We start from the raw sequence: 19,861 nt of genomic DNA, 5'->3' as shown, positions 1-19,861 counted from the left end.
TTGCCAGCCGCCCCCCAAGACAATCATCCACGTCGTTCTCAAACCGTCAGCTAGTACAGGCGTAGGCGGCCACGCACAAGAACCGCACGGCAAGGCATCAGAGTGGCGTGTTGCAGGAACTCGCGACTCCAGATTGGCCCGGCCTGGGGATGATGTGCATTTGCCGCCACCACGCAGTGGCGCCGAGGAGACAGCCTCTTCCATCGCGATGTTGAATGTTGAATGCAGGACGGGAGGAAAGGTGGGCATCCCATTGACAATACGTGCCTACTAATGAATCTGGCAGAACATCCTCGGAGGGCCACAAATCGTCGCTTGCGTTGTATTACCTGCCATTAACAGACTCTTCCTTTCCCGTGCCATCATATGTCGATTCGCGTGCTGCAGATGGCGCACGGATTTGCCATGCACCTCGATCCTTTCGGAGACCCAGTCTGGAACTCGACATGTACAACCCGCGCAGAGTGGCCTGCGCCGTTATATTGCCGTGATGAGTTGTCCAAACCCTCCGCGCACGATCCCTGTTCAAGATCTCTTACGCCGGGCCTTCGAAGCTGCAGGCCCGTCGTGTTCGTTCCGCAATTCCCACCCCTTTTAATGATCCGCCGTCGGTAGGCGCGTCGCGTTTCAACGGAGTCTAATTCCAACGGAGGACCTCCGCCCACGGAACCGACCCCCTATTCATCTCTGACAACCCACGTGACACAAAGAAGCTCCGACGCATTCTCCTGACTTATAATACAGAAGGGGGAGGGCGGTCGCCTCTCCGGCGGCCTGGTGGCGCCTGCTGCATCCGAACTCCTTCCCCCCCTCTAGAATCCCTGCCTTGCCGCAAAATACGCCTTCATGTCGTCGACGCTCTCCTGAGGAATGGTGTAGACGGGGTGGATCGTCCCGACGCGGTCCTCCTCGTCGAAAATCTGTGCTCCCTCGGCGCAAGGCGACACCACCCACTTGGGCTCTGGCAGAATCGTCTCGTCTTCATTGACATATGTGAGGTCCCACCGATGCTGGGCCGAGCTCAGTCCAGATAGCACATAGCAGGTGTGATATGCGTCCGACGGCCTGGCCACATTTCATCGTCAGCAATCAAATGGCGGCAAACGACCACGACTATGGTTCGGGTGAGGGAAAAAAAAAGGGGGGGGGAGGGAGATGTCGCCTACTTGCTCGGCTTGTCACGAAGACCGCCACGTTTGCTACAGTCCTGCCCGCAGCATAGGATGTATCGGATCAGCCCTTCACGACTGTACAGACTGCCTTCCGCGGGGGTGGTCCGCGACTGCTGCTGCTTCTGCTGCTGATCCGCAGCCGCTGTCTCTTCCTCCTCGAGCTCACTCGCGCCCTTCAGCACGGCTTCGATCAGCGGCCAGCACCCACCGACCCAGTGGCTATAGCAGCCATCAACCAGCTTGTTCGTGCGCCCACTGAAGCCACCCTCCGGGGCATACTGCCGTGACGAGAGCCAAGAGATGAGTCGTGGCACGTCAAGGTATCTATTTCGCAAGCAGAAATGTGCGTGCGTGTGCCCCCCTCCCCTTTACCGGGGCAGGCAGGCCAGGCACACACCAAAAAGGTCAGTTTCTCATTATTACTTTTGAAAGTCTCATGCAAGGTGAGCGGTCTTTTTGTCTTTCCTTCTCTTGCGCTTCCATGTCACTTTCTCAGTGGACCGGAGGGGATGCAAAGATCCGGACATCTGGCCGCGTCTATGCGGGCGCCGGAGAACGAGGAGGAAGAGGGACAGGAGAGGTTGGGGGATTGATACGTACTTTGGAATGATGCGATGCGGAGTATCGAGAATCGAGAGGCAACCCAGCGCGCAAAAGGCGTAGGCCCCGTGTGCTTCACCATCCGGCTTTCCCGATATGCCTCCCTCGAACGTCTGGCCTTGAGAGTAGTGGTGGTGGTGTGAGCGATGGAGCGATAGAAAGCAGCGTCCTGCTGCTGCGGCTGCTGCAGGCAGGCAGGCAGGCAGGCAAGGCAAAGCATAGCAAACAAGACACATACACATATACACACACGCACATAAGAAAACGAGGCAACCGGGCTAAGGTATGACTTACATCTGCGTACATAATCCGCCAATCCGGTGAAGAGCGTGGGCCGCTCAGGCGTCCAGGCCGGCGAGTCGGTAGAGAGTTCGAGCGGGAGGTTGAGGAGGGTCACTATGACGGCGGCGCAGTATGCTCCCCTGAACGGCTCCTTGCGTGGTCAGAAAAAGCAGTTGTGACAAGGGACTCAGCCCAAAAGTAGAGAGAAGCTTGAATAGTCCGCCATCAGGAGAAAGCAAAGCAGAAACTCACCTCACGTCCACCTCGCCGCCCAACGTCATCTGAATGCCCCCATCCCGCTGCTTCAACGAGCAGATCCACCGCCACATCGCCCTCCTGTCGATAACCTCGTACGCGTCCTCGCCGCCGACTATCGCCAGCGCGAGGACGACGGCATACGTCGTCGCGAGGTGCGAGTTCTGCCCGTGGCCGCCGCCGAAGCCGCCCCCGGGCAGGTTCTGCATCGTGCGCACCGTGGCGATCAGGTCGTCGCGGTAGACGGCCGTGTCGTAGCCCAGCAGCGCGAGCGCGTTGAGCGACCAGTACAAAAACCACGGCCGGCTGGCGTCGGCGGCGACGTAGGGCGCCGGGAAGCGGCCGAGCTGCTTCTCGAGGAACTTGACGTGGTTGTCGCGCAGCAGGGCGGGCACGCCGTGCGCGTTGCGCGCGGGGTTGGCGGCGGTGCTGCCCGGGTCGGCGGCGAGGAAGGGCAGGCACTGGCGGAGGGTGTCGTCTTGGAGTTTGGAGGTGGCGGTTGGGAGGGCGTCGCGGACGGGCGGCGGCGTGGTGAAGAGCGCTGGGACGGCGGGGTTGTGCTGGCTGGCGGGCGAGGGCTCGGGCTCGCTTTCGTAGTCGATGAATTCCTCGTCCACGTCGCTCTCCGGGCGGTCCTGGGGTTGGTTCTGGGGCTGGGATGCGGCGGCCATGTCTGCTGCTGCGCGCTTGAAGGTGACTTTTGGACGGCGTTTGAGAGGTTTGATGCGGGGTCTCATCTCACTCTGGCAGAAGATGCGGGGGGTGTGGTTTTTTGAGCCTTTTTGTATAAAATTAGGAGGTAAATTCTGTGTCCATCGTCGGCGGGGATTTCGTAGTGTCGTATATCGCTGTCTGGTTGTTGAATCGTGAGGCGGCGTTACGGGCGATGAGAGGGCGGTTTGGTTGTGCCCCTCTCTCGCACTCACTCGCTGCTGTCGGTGCTGGTGCTTCTGAAAGGAAGTTCGATTAAGTGGGTCATATCCGGTCTGATTGGCTGCTTGAGCTGGGAGCTAGACCCCTGTCGTCCACTACCGGCCTGAGCTTCTGTCACCACCAAGACGTCATCTCACGATGTTTACAACGAGGTTGTAGGTTCGTGTGAACGTCTGGGCGCGCAAATCCCGTTCTCCTTTTAGATTTGGTGCTCAAATGACTGTTCCAAGATGCAAATAGGTCTTGAGTGAAAATAATTGCCATTTCGAAAAGAACAGTTCCGAGAGCGCTGTGGAAGCGGTAGATGGATTGGGGTTCACAAGCACTTGTGGAATCGGTCTGGGCTTGGAAATCTCAAGTCGATAGCTGCTTAATCCATGCTTATTGACAATTATTGAGAGTTTCGATGTCCTAGCCAGCCCATGGAGTTGGGTTCTTTGAAACGTCAGCTCTCCCCCATTGGTGAAATACACTGAATGTGTATAGTACACTTTACAGATGGCTGTTGCAGTAACGCGAAAACACGTTTTCAAACAATACACATGAATCGGAGTATCGAACCGCGAATGTATTCCAGTTCATCAAAGTCAGCCAAACCACCATCGAGATAGCCATATGGCCCGGGAAGGAAAGCCCCGAATGCCACGTCTTCGCGGTGTCACCAAGAAAGTTTCATTCTTTTAGTAAACAAAGAGAAACATCAGCCAATACTATCTCTATGGTAAGGCTATTGAATCTTCAGAGGGTATTCTATGATCGTAATGAGATTTGACATCAACATGTTCGCAGTGAACCGTCGACCGGCGCAGATGGCGGGACGAGGTAGCGGGCTCGAGACAAATATTTATGCCCTAGCGCCTTGTACAAAACAATTTCTTTCTCAAAAGTCTGAATCGTATTTACATCTACCTACGAAGGGTTTACGGGGGATAGCTCAACGCTGTGGACATCTTCGTCCAAGGTGCAGACCGCCAACTTTGCTCCCTGTTCGAATTCCGTCCGTCCTTGTACGGCGGCTGCCACGGTCTCCTGTAATCGAGTCCAAATCTCACGAGTCTATCGTCTCAAATCATTTGAAAGCTTAATATCGCATGGGAAAGTGACTCGGTTTCAAAGCATGCTTACAGAGGCCTCCTTCAGCCATGACATATTCCCAGTTGACCAAGAATGTATCGAATACAGTATTTGAGAATCTTTTTGCTAGTCGGGCATTGTTTTAGCACAAGGGAAAGAGGGGGTCTCAGCAAGACATGCGGGTTGAACACTTGTGTGGTGGACACTGCCCGGATAGCCAAAGTTTTTGAGAACGAGGAAAGTGATTTGCATTTGTATCTCTCCAGCCAAAAGTCCTTCCTCTAGAAGAGCTCTCGAAACTTCTGGGTAAGTTGGTGATTGTTGAGGGTACAGGCAAACATACCATGGGAGGTGGGCAGGACGGACAAGAAAGTGGACGCAGACACGCAGGCAGAAGGGCCATCTATTCCAGGAAGCAGCTTAAGTGCTTTTCACAATTGAACAATGATTCGTCACGTTCCTAACCAAGGTATTGAAAGTGCAATCGCAGCACTTTGTCGGCCATCACCAGACTCCCAACCGCGAGATAGCACTGACCCAGAGTCCATGCCAAGAGTCTCGAAGTAGACCCTCCGATAGACGCTGCAGGCAACTCCAAGCTCCATTTATGGTTATAGAATGGGGGTCCTTCATGTTGTAGATGATTGAGTGGAGCCGTCCATGAGCCAGGCCGCAAGCAAGCTCCTCACCTTGGTCCGAATTTCCCACGATGATCCCAAAACTCGCCTCGGTCATATTGAGCCTTTCGGTTCCACCCCGATTCTACATCCGCGGCGGTTGAACCTTGTGCAAGAAACTCAATAGACGTGGAAAGCGCTACACTGCCACCGGCAAGATGTATAAAGCTCCCAATCTAGGGATGAAGTGTGTCCGCTGGAAAGTGCGTCCAACTTCACGGACCAGAAGAGAATAAGCTTCGCGACCATCCGAGTGGCAGGCGAGTCCGCCTGGTGAGGCCCATTTTGCCTCACAGAGAAAGCTTCTGCCCTGAGAATGAGGAAAACACCGCTGTCCGTTTTGGAGAAACTGATGAGCAGATCAGCAGATTGTGCCAACGTTGTGACGGGAGACCGTTGCATACATCCCCAAGAACGTCTCTTCTAGCAACAGAGACAGTATTTTGAGACGACGGCGGGCTCTGAGACACAGGCTGCAGACCAAACCCAGCAGATTTCGCAAGTCAAAGAGGACATCGACGATGATCACTGACACCCAGAACCCCAACTCTGAAATCTACCATCGACCCGACTCGAGGACGTTCATCACAACCGCATTCACGCAACATCTTGCCATGCTCAAGGTAAAGTTCACACACCTCACCCGTCATCCGACCCCTCACCTACACTGCGTTCATCTCATCGAAGCCATGCGAGATGACACAACCGCACATGAGCCGAACTCTCAAAAATCTTGACTACACGTCAAGGCAACGAGACCTCACAAAAGCAAAAATGTCATCAACTCACCTCACTCACTCACAACTAACAAGCACACACCTCTCTCACGTCCCTCACATCTCACAAGGAACATCCCCAACCCCTCCCACGAACTCCAGCACCCAGAACCCCGAACTGCTTCTCTCCCCCTATGACTCACAAAACCTTCCGTCGGGCATGAACCACCACACGCCCGTAAGGCTGTCGACCACGAGGGAACAACCTTTATCAAACGGACAAAAAAAAGAGACCCAAAGTCCCATAACCCACAGCCAGCGCACCGGCCATCGCCAGGAACACGCACTTCGTCCCGCGTGGAGATCGCGCTGCACACAAGACTAACCCTCATGAAACAGCAATGACACCTGCGCGCGGCCCGCGGCCCCATCCAAACAAATCGTCAACCCACCAGCACAGCTCATGATGCAATCGTGACCGCTCCGGACCCAGCGGACCAACACACTTTTTCTCTCTCTCCAGTGTCTCCTTCAACCTACCAACCGGAAACGATTCCAATGATGGGGAACGACGACGCCCCGATTGAAGATTCCCATCAACGTGCAGTATCAATCATCAATCCACATGGGCGCGAAGAACTTCTTCGAACCACGAGTCCTATGGGGAAAGCATCGCGAAAGAAAAACGCAGACGACGCAGCCTCGTGGCGTGACTTGCGAAACGCCCCCAGATGCATGCGTTGGCCATGTACCCCCCCCCCCCCCCCCCCCTCCCTGGGCGGTCAACTCTGCCTGCCCGGGATGCGACTGGAGCCAACACATCGTTATCAAGGTTGCATATGAAGAGGCCCCAGAAAATCCATTCCTGGATTGTTTTGGAAAAGCGAGCGCTATTCAAAGAACCCATTCTTCAGCTGGACAATCCCATACAATGAAAAGTTTAATCCGGTTTGCTTGCCTTGAACTGCCCCTCGTACGACCCCTCCAACCCCTCCTCCCAGAATTGGGCGACGATGGGAGAGAGGCCTGACGTTGAGGAAACTTTTCCCTCGCTCTCAGCTCCGGGCCGCACTACTCAACGCGGAACAAGCGGTCAAGACTTCTCATGCTCCGAGCGTCCCACTAAGGGCGGACGGTTCCGTGGATTTCGACGCCGGCTGGTGCTCGGACGGTGAGACCGACCTACCCACCATCGGCCGTGCCTGTGGCCGGCGATGGGCACCTTTCATCGCTAGGTCCCGCCAGATATTGCATGGCTGGTGAGGTCAGTCGAGATAACCCCTCCATGCCTGATGTCAAGAGGGGTTTGGCATAATATAGGATTGCCCCGCGTTTGTCGGACTAGTGGGCGCTCCCGACAGCCGCTTGGTATCAGTGCCTCACGCCCGCATTCCAAGATGCATCGAGATCGTCTCGCCGAATTGAGTTGTTCGCAGCCTGCCACAAGACAAGTCCAGAACCATGGCTGGATTTCAACGAACCGATCAAATTCTCGATCGCCCCAATGCGTCGCCAATGCCTTCTGGCATCTGACAGCGCCTAGCCTCCTGTCTCTCCAGAGGCATTACTTGCATCACGTAATGCAAGGAAGACGTTAGGCCGACAGAGCCCTCGGACGAATCCCGCCAACGGCCGATATTCACTCGGGAATATGGCAGGCCATTGGCTGATGCTGCAGTCCAGGCGTTTTCAATCAAACAGAAAATCTCACACCGCACATTCGAGATTCAGGGGATGGCTTGCAGCCGGTTTCTTTCCCCGTCCACGAAAGCCCGGGGCATGGCGGGGAGACGCGACTGTGCCTGAGCGACCCCTTGCTGGTACCGGAGATGCACCAATAGCAGACTCAAAAATGACTCTCGCTCGCATCGCTGCCGGACGATTCGCTGTCCCTCTGCCGCCCCCCACACGGCGCAGGTCGGGTTTGGCCATGGAACTGATTCACCTTAGCTGCTTAGCATGAGGTTCGCAGCTCAGACGGGACAGACAGCTATCTGGCAGCATGGGATTCTAGGCTTCGTGCGACGTCGGCTTGTGCGGATGTCTGCTTCATACCACGCGCCAATTCGATTTTCTGGGTCTCGAACAAGCGTGCGGCCGGCGTGGGAAGCAGCCAACCGCTGAGGAGTGCACTCACAAGAAACCGTCCTGGTCAGAGGTAGAGTATGCAAGATGATGTGCCATTTTTCATGCCTTGACTGCAGGCTGCCGAGAGCTGGAAGGTGGCACGAATCGTCGTCCAGAATGGCAGATCTCGGGGTGGGCACACCGGATCAACTATCGTCTTGTCCGTCCACTATCCGAAAAACGATGCAGGGTGCAGGGTCTGGATGTCGTCGTAGTCTTCGCCCATATTGGAGGGAGGGGAAGCTGGGAACGGCCATCTTGGTGTAGATCTGATGTGCCTTAATTGCAGGCGAAGCCAATAAGGGAGACGTGCGCTCGCGGCAACGAGGGCTAAAAGAACCTCCCGCCTGCGACGTTGATCGCTCCGTCACGGCAAAGGACATTGTTGCGTGTGTCGAGGTCGGGATGTACCTTGATTGCTAGCCAGTCTCGCACAATCGCGAGGCCCTCTTCAGACATTATCCGTGATACGGGTGGGGAATCGGGCGTCGTGTTAAACTGCTGCTGGCCGCTGGCCGCTCACTGCTGCAGCGCGATAAGTCCGGTCTTTTCGTGCAAGATGCCTGGACCCTGTACAGACTACAGAGTGCTACTGTCCGTTTCGTCATCTGCAACTGGCTCGTTTGACAGGCTGCGGGCTGTGCACCCAGTGCCCCTCATCGTCGTTCGAGCTAGAGGAGGGAGATCTGCTGAAGCCTCACCATGGTCTTTGCACCGGCTCTCCGCGATCCACCGCGTGCTTAGACTGAAGATTGCAGCCAACCACCGGGAGGGTGACAACCGTGACAGCGAACCGTCGGACCACTGGACACATGATTCAGAAATCCGCCAGGAAGAAACTATTCCCGCGAGAGATTCCCCACCAAACGGTATACTTGGTAACCCGTATCGAGGCGGCGGCGGCGTATCGCCAGGTCGCAATACTCGGCCAGGCATCTTAATTCGAGGGACGGCCAAGGACGAGGGCATCGTTGCATTCGAAAATAGCCCGGCTGATGCAAACCAACAATAACAATGCAGGAGTCGTCGTTGTCGAGGCTCAGATGCCTGAGCCCAGCAACAGGCGGGGTCTGCAAAGAGGAGAAATCGGATGCACGTCGTCCCCACGTCTGTGGGGAGACAGGCGCGCCGGAAACATCAGGTCTGAAGTTTGCGTCGCCGTCGTGGTGAGAGCGACACCTGTGGCGAGCAAGCAAGGCAGGGCAGGTTGAGCCAATGCCAATAGCGGCATCGTCTATCTGCAGCGGGGACTGGGGCGAGGACCGCGAAGGTAGGGCCCGTCTGTGGTCTATCGGTCGAGGGGTACACGACAAACAAGTTTGTACGGGAGTGTACAAGGGGCGGTGGTGGTGAGGATGGTGGTTTTGTTGAGCCGGCTACCACAAGCGCGAGGGCGGCGCTGTCGTCTCTTGGGTTGCGTCGTCTGGCGTCTTGCGGGCATCAAGTAGGTACTCGCGTGAGGTATCCGTCCACTACCACGGCAGGTGCCGGCGTCTGAGCTCCAGACCCAGAATCGACTGGAGCCCGTACGAGAAGATTTTCATCCTTGCGTTTGCCAATGCTGCCATGGCAGATCCGCGGCAACTTGCGATCGAAGGCTAGCGCAACAGGTGTCCTCTCAATGGCTGGCTCTGGTCCTTGTTCGTGGGGCTCTGTTTCTGCGGTGGTAGGGGGCGGCTTGAAAACTCCGAAGGGTCTGGTGAGAAGTTGTGGTCCGTCCTGACTCTCCCCCAGCCACTGTCGCCTTGGCACCATGGTGGGAGCAGTGGGAAGCCAGGTTTTTCTCTCCCCGCGGGCGAGGGTTTAGCAAACGACCGAGGCTGCTAGCGGGCAGTTGTCCTCTTTGGACGCTTGTAGTCGGTGTTGCCGCTTGAGGAAACAGGGCAACAATGGCATTATATCCATAGTGCGTGTTTTTCCCTGAGTCGATTGACCCAGTTCTGGAATCAATCATCCCACTCTTTGAAAACGCTGGCAATACGGACGTTACGGGTAGTGGGCTCCAGGACTGGACCCTGGGCGGAGGCTGACTGACAGGTGAGAGGGGAGGGCCGATGTGCCGTTGACGCGAGGTGCAGATAGAGTTGGCCGCTGACAGCCGATCCAGTGCCGTGTGAGCTGATCGTTTCCCCTGTTTTGACGAAGCAGCAGCAGCCGTGGGCATGTTTTCCCGCGCCGTTGCACTGTGCGTTGTCTCTGGTGCATGGCGCACACATCCACAGCCCACAGTCCACACATATCGTCGCGGTTGCACCGCAGCGGCGACAGCCACTCACCGTGCAGGCCACAGCACGTAACTGTGAATTGTGAATGGTGTGTAGTACGGTAGCGAGCACGGTCGATTGCTGATCACCTCAGTAGAGTACTACTAAGTAGGTAGAGCAGAGCAGAGCCTTGGCCAGGCGCCGGCCAACGTCCGTGGGCTGTGTCGTCCGTGTCGTTGCACAAGAACAGACCAATGCCTCGGGGCTAGCCGCCGTCTGCGGTCCTGCGCACGCACAGGTGCCGCTGGTGATCGGGGGGAACCTCGTCAGCGTGATGAATGGATGATGCCGGACGAATTTTGGTGACAACCGCTACTGCGTATTAGAGATGGCCGGCGGTGGCGGCTGCAGCAGCGTGAAGCGAGAGGCAAGATGGACAGACGGTGGCAGTCGCAGGCGAAGTCGCCATCGCGGTCGCCGTCGATTTGCAGCAGTGCAGCAGTGCAGCAGCAGCAGCGTACGAAAGATACAGTCCAGGATCTGCGAGGCCTGCAGAGTGCGTGTGTAGCGTATGCGTGCGGTTTGCAGGGCGAGCGGGCGAGTTCGCGAGGTACCTCACTCTGGTCGCGTATCCGAACCGGTCGTCGGTTCCTGCAACTGCCGATGTTCCTCCAGCAGCTCCATCCAAGCCCAGGTAGCTCGGTCCCAGCTCGCGCAGCTCGGGGTCTGAACTGGTTGACTGGTACCTGGCAGGCCTTGGAGATTGAACCCTTGAAAGAAGGCCTTGCTGCTGGCGTGCCTGGTTCGGAAAGAGAGAGACGACGACCAAAGGCCCACCAGACCAGAGCAGATCGCCATCCGGAACCTCCTGTTTTAAACGATTGACTCTGCGGGCAGCGTGCTGCAGGCACGAGGAGGGCTCTGGAATGTGGGCGCTGGATCAGGTAGGCAACTGAGGTCTTGGAGTCTTATTCCAGGGACAGGTCGACGACACAGAGGCCAGCACGACGACAGCTGCGCGTGTAGCCTGTGGAGCCATTTGGATAATTGGATGTCTCGTGTGTGCGTGTGTGTTCGCCGCAAAGCCCATGAGTCGCGGGGTGGATGACGGGATGAGTGTGGTTTGCCAGCTGCGAGTTGCGCAATGGAGGAGGGGCAGGATTGGTGGTGCCAGGTGGTGGTGGTGGTCACTGGTGGTGGTCACTGGTGGGAGTAGGAGTGGTGACCGGGTTGGTTGGGTGCGCGTGGGTGTGAGTGCGACTGTGTGTGAGACGATAGCCAGACTTGGTCGAGGACGAGGCAAGACGACGAAAGGACCTAGCAGCTAGCTGCAACCCACTGCAACAGTAGCAGCAGCAGCACAGGTACACCATCGTCACCTTGCACGATCACTCCAGAGATGGAAGACGGAAGTCATGTTTGCTTGATTCTTCCACCGCGAGTGTCTTGAGCGAGAGCATTAGCATGGCATCTCGCTTCGTACCTAGGCACCTAGAGGAAGAGGCTCAGTGGACGGTGGACCGCGGAAAGGCAGAACCACATCTCAGAAGCTCGCCAAAGGCGGAAGGAACTTTTCCATTGTCGCTTCGCGGCTTCTATGGCTGGGGTACGTACTCCATCTGATGGGTCCCTTAGCGTCCGTTAGTCTCGTCTCTCGCACCGTCTGGTCCAATATCTGGGCTTTTCAACTGGGCTCGCCAGCCATTTTCAACGGGGGCCCTTCGTCCAGTAGCCGTCGGCGCTAAGCCTGTCTGGGCCTGGCACCATTCACGACGTTTAACACACGTTTTGCAACCGCCAGCCCACTCACTGCTGCCAGCCTGTCTGCCACTGTGGTGGTCGTCGACTCGCCCCGGCAAAATACGGTGCTTCTTCCCTCGAGACACCGTCTGCCTCGCACGGTGGCGGCTGGTGATTGGCCCGTCCACCGTCCGTCTGCCACCCCCCCCCGGTGCCCCCGTCGCAAAAAGTGGCCCTCGTGAACAAGCCTCCCCCCTCCATCGTCCTCCACCTAAACCCACCATGCCTCCCCCAAGACCCCCCCCCCCCCCCCCAAACACTGTGAACTCCAGTCTCCCAAGAGCTCACCACCGGCCGCAGCAGCTTCCATTGGAGCAACCACCCCGGCCTCCCCCGCTCCACACTCGTGCAGCTGCAGAAGGAGCACCGGCCCCGTTCATTGGCTCCTCCTCCCGGCCGGGGCTGGACGTTCGACTGCAGCTCTCACCGCTTCTTTCGCGGGCTCGTCGTCCTTCCTCTTCACCCACGCATGCCCGCATCTGGGGCGCCCCGTCCTGTTCTCTCGCCCTTCTTACCACCCGAATCCCATTCAGCCCACACCATTCCTCCCCCAAAACCTCCTTCTTCCGCAGAAGAAAGGGTCAGACAACTCCTCATCCACATCCAGACGCCCCCGACGAAAGAGCGGTGTCCTGGGGTCCAAGCCCATATCACTCCTCCAAGTCCCGTTTCCTCGACTAACACCTACCCGTTCGATCTTTTCGAACGACTGATACCAACCGCCCAGCCCAACCCATAATGAACGTCAACTTCGATTCGAGTGGAGGCGACCTCCTCGACCTCTCCTCGTTCGACCAGCGGGACCGATTCTCCTACGCCTCCCAAATCCCCTCCTCGCAAAACAGCCCCCAGAGCGTCGCAAACATGCCCGCCCAAAGGATCTGGCCCATTCCTCTCGATATGGCCTCGAATCCCGCTGTCTCGAGTCCTCCCGAAGACCAGCAAGCACACTCGCCTTCCCACAGCTCCTCGCCTCTCAGCCAGCACTCCCATCACTCCCCCTACCAGCAACCCGTCAACTCCTTGACCGACTGGGCTCTTCAGCAACACCAGCACCAGCAGCAGCAACAGCCTCACATCCCCGTCCAGGACTTTTCCCAGTTCGTCTCCGATGCCTACATGCCCGTCACCTACAACCCCTATGCCCCGGGTTTCCAGGCGAATACCATCGACTTCCTCCCCGCGACGACTCAAGCTTTGGCCGCAAACTTCCAGCTCGCATCCGCCTTCAACACCATGCCGCCTATGGACGAGACTGTTCCCGCCATGAACTGGAACATGGGTATGGAGAGCTGGCACGACATTCAGGCCGCCGCTTCCGCTCTGCAGATTGAGGGTCTCTCCCACAGCATCGGCAGCAACTCGCCCACCGGTACTTTCCTCGAGGTTCTGTCTCTGCCTAGCTCTAGCAACGGAGAGGGATGGTCAATGGTTGTCGAGCAGGGTTCCGGTGCTGGCTTTGACCACTTCCAGCAGCCCCAGCCCAACGCGGCAATTTTCAACCCCAGCCAGACGTTGCATCTGCGAACCAACTCGGACTCGTCGGATGGAGCCAACTCGTTTGAGCTCGGCAGCTATGAGGAGATTCCCCCGTTCCCCATCTCGCCCTTCTCCCCCGAATCCGATGGATATGTCGACGCCGGATCCCACCGCAACTGCTTCGGCGACAACCACAACCACGCTCACAACCACGACACAGTCAGCCCTGCGTCCGCCGTTGCTCCGATGCCCATCAAGACGACGACCACGACCACCCCGACCCGGCCTACGCCCGCCAGCGGTTCCGGTGCCACCTCGCCTCCCATTGTCAGCGCCCGGAGGAACTCGGGCCAGAGACGGAGCCCCGTCACTGCCAAGTCTACCAAGGCCGTCATCCGCCGCACCTCCACCGGTAAGAAGGACGGCTCCGAGGTCAAGAAGGTTGGCCGTAGAAAGGGTCCTCTCCTGCCTGAGCAGCGCAAGCAGGCCAGCGAGATCAGGAAGCTCCGTGCTTGCCTCCGCTGCAAGTTCCTCAAGAAGACCTGCGACAAGGGCGAGCCTTGCGCTGGTTGCCAGCCTTCTCACGCCCGCCTGTGGCAGGTTCCTTGCACTCGCATTGACATCAAGGACATTGGCTACTTCATGAAGGACTGGAAGGCCGACTATGAGCGTCACCTTGGCCGTGGCGTCTCCGTCTACAACGTCAAGGGCTTTGCCCAGAGCGAGACTCTGATGTGGATCACTCACGGCTATGGCTTTGCCCTCCCCGTCTACGTCCGCGAGGTCTTTGTCGCCGACGACAGCTGCTTCCAGGCTGACTGGGTTGAGTCTTGCCTCACCGACCAGGAGCCCATCGACTTTGAGCTCCGCACTGGTAACCTTGACGTCGGTGCCAAGGGCGTTTCCGTCGAGGCTCTGTCCGACTACCTCGACAAGCACATTGACGGCGGCTTTGAGGACTTCATTGAGGACCACTTTGAGGGAACCCCCTTCATCACTGAGATCCTGAAGACCGCTCACCGCTACTACGTCAAGGAGCGCATGCCTGTCATCCGCAAGGCTCTCAAGCTTGTCCTGGCTTACAACCTCACTCTTCACATCACCCTTGTTGAGAACCAGGGCGAGGAGGTCAGCCTTGACGGCCAGATCGACGACGAGGACTCCAAGTACTACGGCCGGACCGTCGCCCCCGTCATGATCAACTTCCAGATCAAGTGCGCCATGGCCGACATGTGGCGTGAGCTGCAGAAGGAGATTCTTGAGGAGCTCTCTGCCCTGTACTCCAGTGTCTACAGCGGTGAGCGCCTCAAGAACTGGCCCACCATCTTCATGCTGGCTTCCATCCTGCTTGCCGTCTGGGAGGAGATGCAGTTCGACTGCCACTACCGCGTGCCCGATCCCGCTGCCGTCAACAAGTTCTGCAGCGACATGGAGACCACTCCCGTCGGTGTCATTGTCGGCCTGTTCCACGCCATCTCCCAGAAGCTGCCCGCCTTCATGGACTGGGACACCTCCAAGCACGGCCACCTGTTGAACAACAACGTCGCCGTCTGCGAGGCCATGACCGAGGTCCGCGAGCACGTCATCAAGCATGGTAAGTCTCATCACACTAGGCACCCAAAAGCGACGATACTAACCCCGCCACAGAGTCGTACTTGCGCACTCGCCCCGAGGCCACCTTTGACCGCAACGACTTTGACTGCTTGTCCAACAAGTTCCTGTCGAAGTTGGTCATCCGCGCCAACTAACCATCTTGTGTCATAATTTGCGATATATGTTTCTCGGAAGGTCATTTAAAAGCCCCCGGGTGGGCATTGTTTCCTATGTTACGGGTCACAGCGACGGCGTTGAACGAGATACTACACATGATCTCCCTCAGACACACACACACACACACATCCTCTGACTTCACTTCTTTTTGCGGCTGGTCACCTCTCAACACGATTCGTCTCGATGTGTTTACGACCCTTTTTCATGATTCATTACGAATGTATGACTCGAAGCTTTCAACGTGGTGGAGAGGTCTGGAGTTGCGCGTTGGCTAGACGGCTGCGCTGCGGCGAAGAGAGACGCGACAAATGCGCTATAAAGAATATTTTTTGTTGTTTACCAAATTTAACGGAGACGATTATGCCGGCACGACAGGCACGGAAATGAAACAGCATAGCATAGACGATTACGATATGCATTTTTGGAATTACTGGGTGGCAGAAGGGACCGTTTTGGATGAAAACGCCTTCTAGAATTTTTGGAGAGGCTCTGTTTGGCCGAATAGGTTCGGCATTTTTATGTCCGTTGTAGTTAGGCCAAAATTCGATATATCGAAGAGATTGTTTCTTGCCCTTCACATCAGTTACACCTTGAAGCAACCAACGTGAGTTCCTCGTTGTCTCTTGGCCCGTTTGTCGACCACGCCATGTCGACACGTGTCTTGACGCGGCTGTGACAGCCAGCGAGACAACAAGAGATGACCTTCGCCTGGAGGTCTCTCCAGGCTTGAAGAGCAAGACGGCAGCACCCAACATCAGCGTCACTCAACAAGCAAGTCAGGACGGCTACGTCTTGCCAATCTGCTCGGTCCGAGGAGCGAGGGCCTGGCAGGTTGCATTCGGACATGGACGGGACGGGCAGACGATACGCCCTTTATACTCTACGAAGTTGACCGCAATCACCCCCTTCACGATGCGTTGGAGCGGTGAGCCAACCCGCAATTACGGGCCAGGTCGCCAGGCCCATGTCTTCACAGGCAGGTTTGGTGGTCCCAGGAACTGAGAGGCCCCAATCATGAGAGTAGCGGAGAACAAAAGGCGCTGTAGGGAGATGCCTGAGATTGCTTGTTGTTGTCAACGCTCTCATGGCCGCCGCATAGGTTCTATCGAACCACTGAGCATACACTGCGGTTCACGATGGTCGTGCAGCTTGTCTCGCAGTGTCTGGCACGTGGCCTGATCTAGCGGGACCCTTGCAGTCAACACAGCCCTTGAAAGTAACGCTGTGAATCTAAGGACAACATCAGGCTTTCCGAAGGCTAGATTGGCTCCTGGATTCTCAGTCAATTGGCCTCGCCGTTGATTACAGAGGTCCTAGTTTATTGCTCCGACTGTAGCGGCGAATCTTCCCGACAGTGCACTGGTTGATGCGATTCAGACAACTGCTGCTGACTGAGCTCCCCATGCCGGTCGCGGAATTGTTTTCAGGGACGTTCACGGGATCTCCGCCCGTTGAACAATTTTTTTGACTTCTGTCGACATTGAGTTGGAACTATTGACTGACCTTCATGGCCTGCTGACCGCAAGAACGCGAACGCCTGCGGGGTTAAGTCGGGGAAGGGGACCCTTATCGGAGCAAATCAGAGACAGCGCTGGCGGTTTGGCACGTTGAGGCCAAACCAATAAGACGGTGGCTGGCTGCGAGGAGTGCAGTTGGTGGTGTTCGTCTGCTGCAGACGTGAACTGCCAGTCTGCCACGTTCGCACTTTGGTGCCACGATGTCGGTCGGCTGGCCAATACGGGCTCTGGCGCCGACCGTGAGTCGTCGTGACGAGGGCCGAGCGTCGAAATGGCGATGTCGCAATCCCTCTGTCTCGTTTCTCCGACAAAACGAATGCGTCACTGGGGAGCATTCTCGACTGGATCTGATCGGTCTCGTCCTACCATGATCCATGTGGCTTGCTCCCGAAACAGTGAAAGAGACATTTCTTCACACACCCATTCCTCCCGGGTAATTTATTCAAAGGACATTGTTGGACAGGCAGGCCGAAGAGGTTGCAGTTCGTCGGTCGGTCACGAACGATGGTAAAATCAGGGTCGGGCGCTCAAGAGGTTGGGGGGAATGACGTCTAGCGTCATCATGCGCCAAAATGCGGGGGTCCAGCGATAGCGATACCGGGGTGAGCTGTCGGGGTCTGGTGTGACTGTTCGGCGACCGCGGGCGCGCTGAGATGTGGAAATGAAGCCATCTTGGGCGAGGCCAACGCAGGCAGACGGACAACCGATGGAGTCGTCGGAAGAGGTAAGCGATGAGGTCCAGAGAAGCTTTAGAGGCATCGGTGGATTGGCAGGCGATTCTTCGGACGAGGAAAAGATTGACTGGAGGCTCGCGAGTGGCGATTAAGGTGGTGGTAGTGACACATTGCACGCGCTTTGCCAGTCAGGCGTCGCCGTGTTTCTGAAAATGGCCGGCATCCGGGTGGCGGGTGGGGCGCCACCGCATTCACATTGTCAGTGCCTGGATGATAGTGTGTGGTCTTGAGTCGGTCTGGCGTCTGTGAGTTGGTTGAGTTTGCAGCCATCCATCGTCAAGGTGGTGTTCCCGGTGCGGTTGGGTGAGACACACATTCCTAGCCCAGCGTCGAGAACGAAGACAGCCAGTTGTTTAACCGCCCGCCTTCTCGGTTTGGCAGGTTGGTTCGTTCGTGGGGGGAAACATTCCAGCCTCCAGCTGTGGTGACCTACACTGTGAATGCTCTCGGCGACGCTTCTCAGCCATGATTGAGTCGTCTGCGATGACGACTGATGAAGACAGTCCGAGGTGGACGGCAGAGGCGGAGCAGGTGCAGGGGTTGCGAGTTGCGATGGGGCGGCGACCCATCAGTGACAGACTGCCTAACGCTTAAGGCTCCGGGGAAACAGTAAACAGTGGCTCCCTCCTGCGCGAGACGTTCTTGCCGACGGGCCCCCGAGCTCGCTCCCGCCTCCCAGTTCTTTGAAGATTCGCATCTCGCAACTGCCATTGATCACAAACAACAGATCTTTGATCTCTCGGCAGCCACTCGTCGAATGGCGTCTCGGGGCTACGGCGGCATGAGCGAGGCCATCTGATCAAAGAAGCGGCGATGGCGAGTGGCCAACCGTCGTGGTCAGTGGCCAGCGGTAGGCCCAGCACTGCGAACTGAGACACCAGGCACAGCAGAACTGGGTTCCAGCCTTTCCAGGTCGGCGGGAGAAGTGGCCCGATGGCGCAGATAAGAAGTGGCGAGTACATGAAATCGTCACCCGTCCATGCCTGACTGGAAGGTACTGGCTACCTCCCGCACCCTCCTGGTCCACTTGGTTCTGGAGGGTTCCGGCTTGCTCCTGCCTACCTTAGCGCTCTTGCTTGCTGATGAATCATTCGCCATTCCCCCAGACGAGGACACAAGGCATATCCGTACTGCCTCAGTGCACCGCATAACCGTCAGGTAAGGACGCAGTAAGGTACCTTCCAGGTTGGTTCTCCACCTGCGCCCGCGCCCCCCCACTGCCTTCCCTTACCTTCCGTTCGCCGCGGTCAGTCACCACCCGCCTCTTGCCTGCCCAGTACCTCCTCTGCCTCCTACTATTTAACTACTTCAACCTCTCCTCCACCACACTTGTCCTTCCTCTCACATCCACCCATCTTCCATCCCACACAAGCACTCGTCCATCAGCGACAATTTCTACATCCACCACCAGTTACATCAATCACATCACAACCACTCAGAAGTCGCCATCATGCAGATCTTCGTCAAGACCCTCACTGGCAAGACCATCACCCTCGAGGTCGAGTCTTCCGATACCATCGATAATGTGAAGTCCAAGATCCAGGATAAGGAGGGCATCCCCCCCGACCAGCAGCGTCTTATTTTCGCCGGCAAGCAGCTTGAGGATGGCCGCACCCTGTCTGATTACAACATCCAGAAGGAATCTACCCTTCACTTGGTTCTCCGTCTCCGCGGTGGCATGCAGATCTGTAAGTAACCGATTTCCTCGACCCTACACCACCCAGTACCGTACTGACAATTCCCAGTTGTCAAGACTCTCACTGGCAAGACCATCACCCTCGAGGTGGAGTCTAGCGACACTATCGACAACGTCAAGTCCAAGATCCAAGACAAGGAGGGCATTCCCCCCGACCAGCAGCGTCTCATCTTCGCTGGCAAGCAGCTTGAGGACGGTCGTACCCTTTCCGACTACAACATTCAGAAGGAATCTACCCTTCACTTGGTCCTTCGCCTTCGCGGAGGTATGCAGATTTTCGTGAAGACCCTGACCGGCAAGACGATTACCTTGGAGGTGGAGTCGTCAGACACAATCGACAACGTCAAGTCCAAGATCCAGGACAAGGAGGGCATTCCCCCCGACCAGCAGCGTCTCATCTTCGCTGGCAAGCAGCTTGAGGACGGTCGTACCCTCTCCGATTACAATATCCAGAAGGAGTCGACCCTCCACTTGGTGCTTCGCCTCCGTGGAGGCCAGTAAGCGGCGGCTCTTTCCTCACCGGCGTTCATGGGTTATGGGTTACGGCATTGGCATGATGATATCTTAGTTAGGGCCTGGTAAATCAGGCACCACGCGCTCAATAGCGCCAATACAGACCATTGAAGTCTACATTCGTCCCCTCTCGTGATGTCTGTATCTATTGTCGTCATCCTTGCCCTTGTTATCGTCCGTCATCGTCGTCCGTCTTCGTCCTGCGTCGTCGTTCTGCTTCGTCGCGCAGCTTCGTCCCCTCTCGTGATGTCCATATCTGTTGTCGTCTTCGCCCTTGTTGCCCGTCATCATCCGTCATCGTCGTCCTGCTTC

The 19,861-nt window shown here is 56.9% G+C and overlaps 2 protein-coding genes across 2 annotated transcripts; one reads left to right on the top strand and one right to left on the bottom strand.

Moving 5' to 3' along the window:
* Positions 1–812: 812 nt before the first annotated feature.
* Positions 813–2,980, bottom strand: cpp1 (Protein farnesyltransferase subunit beta; the record flags this gene model as incomplete). Its single annotated transcript, XM_037318969.1, has 4 exons — positions 813–1,065; positions 1,167–1,450; positions 2,077–2,194; positions 2,307–2,980. The coding sequence occupies 4 exons, from the start codon at positions 2,978–2,980 to the stop codon at positions 813–815; spliced, it is 1,329 nt and encodes a 442-aa protein (XP_037183174.1).
* A 9,598-nt stretch (positions 2,981–12,578) lies between these two features.
* Positions 12,579–15,067, top strand: CGCA056_v003711 (uncharacterized protein; the record flags this gene model as incomplete). Its single annotated transcript, XM_037318968.1, has 2 exons — positions 12,579–14,913; positions 14,967–15,067. 2 exons carry the CDS (start codon positions 12,579–12,581, stop codon positions 15,065–15,067), a joined length of 2,436 nt encoding a protein of 811 aa, XP_037183177.1.
* Positions 15,068–19,861: the final 4,794 nt, after the last annotated feature.

Source organism: Colletotrichum aenigma (genome assembly GCF_013390185.1).
Source record: "Colletotrichum aenigma strain Cg56 chromosome Unknown KSG_Cg56_contig02, whole genome shotgun sequence".
NCBI classification, from domain to species: Eukaryota; Fungi; Ascomycota; class Sordariomycetes; order Glomerellales; family Glomerellaceae; genus Colletotrichum; species Colletotrichum aenigma.
This window is presented reverse-complemented; position numbering and strand designations above follow the sequence as displayed.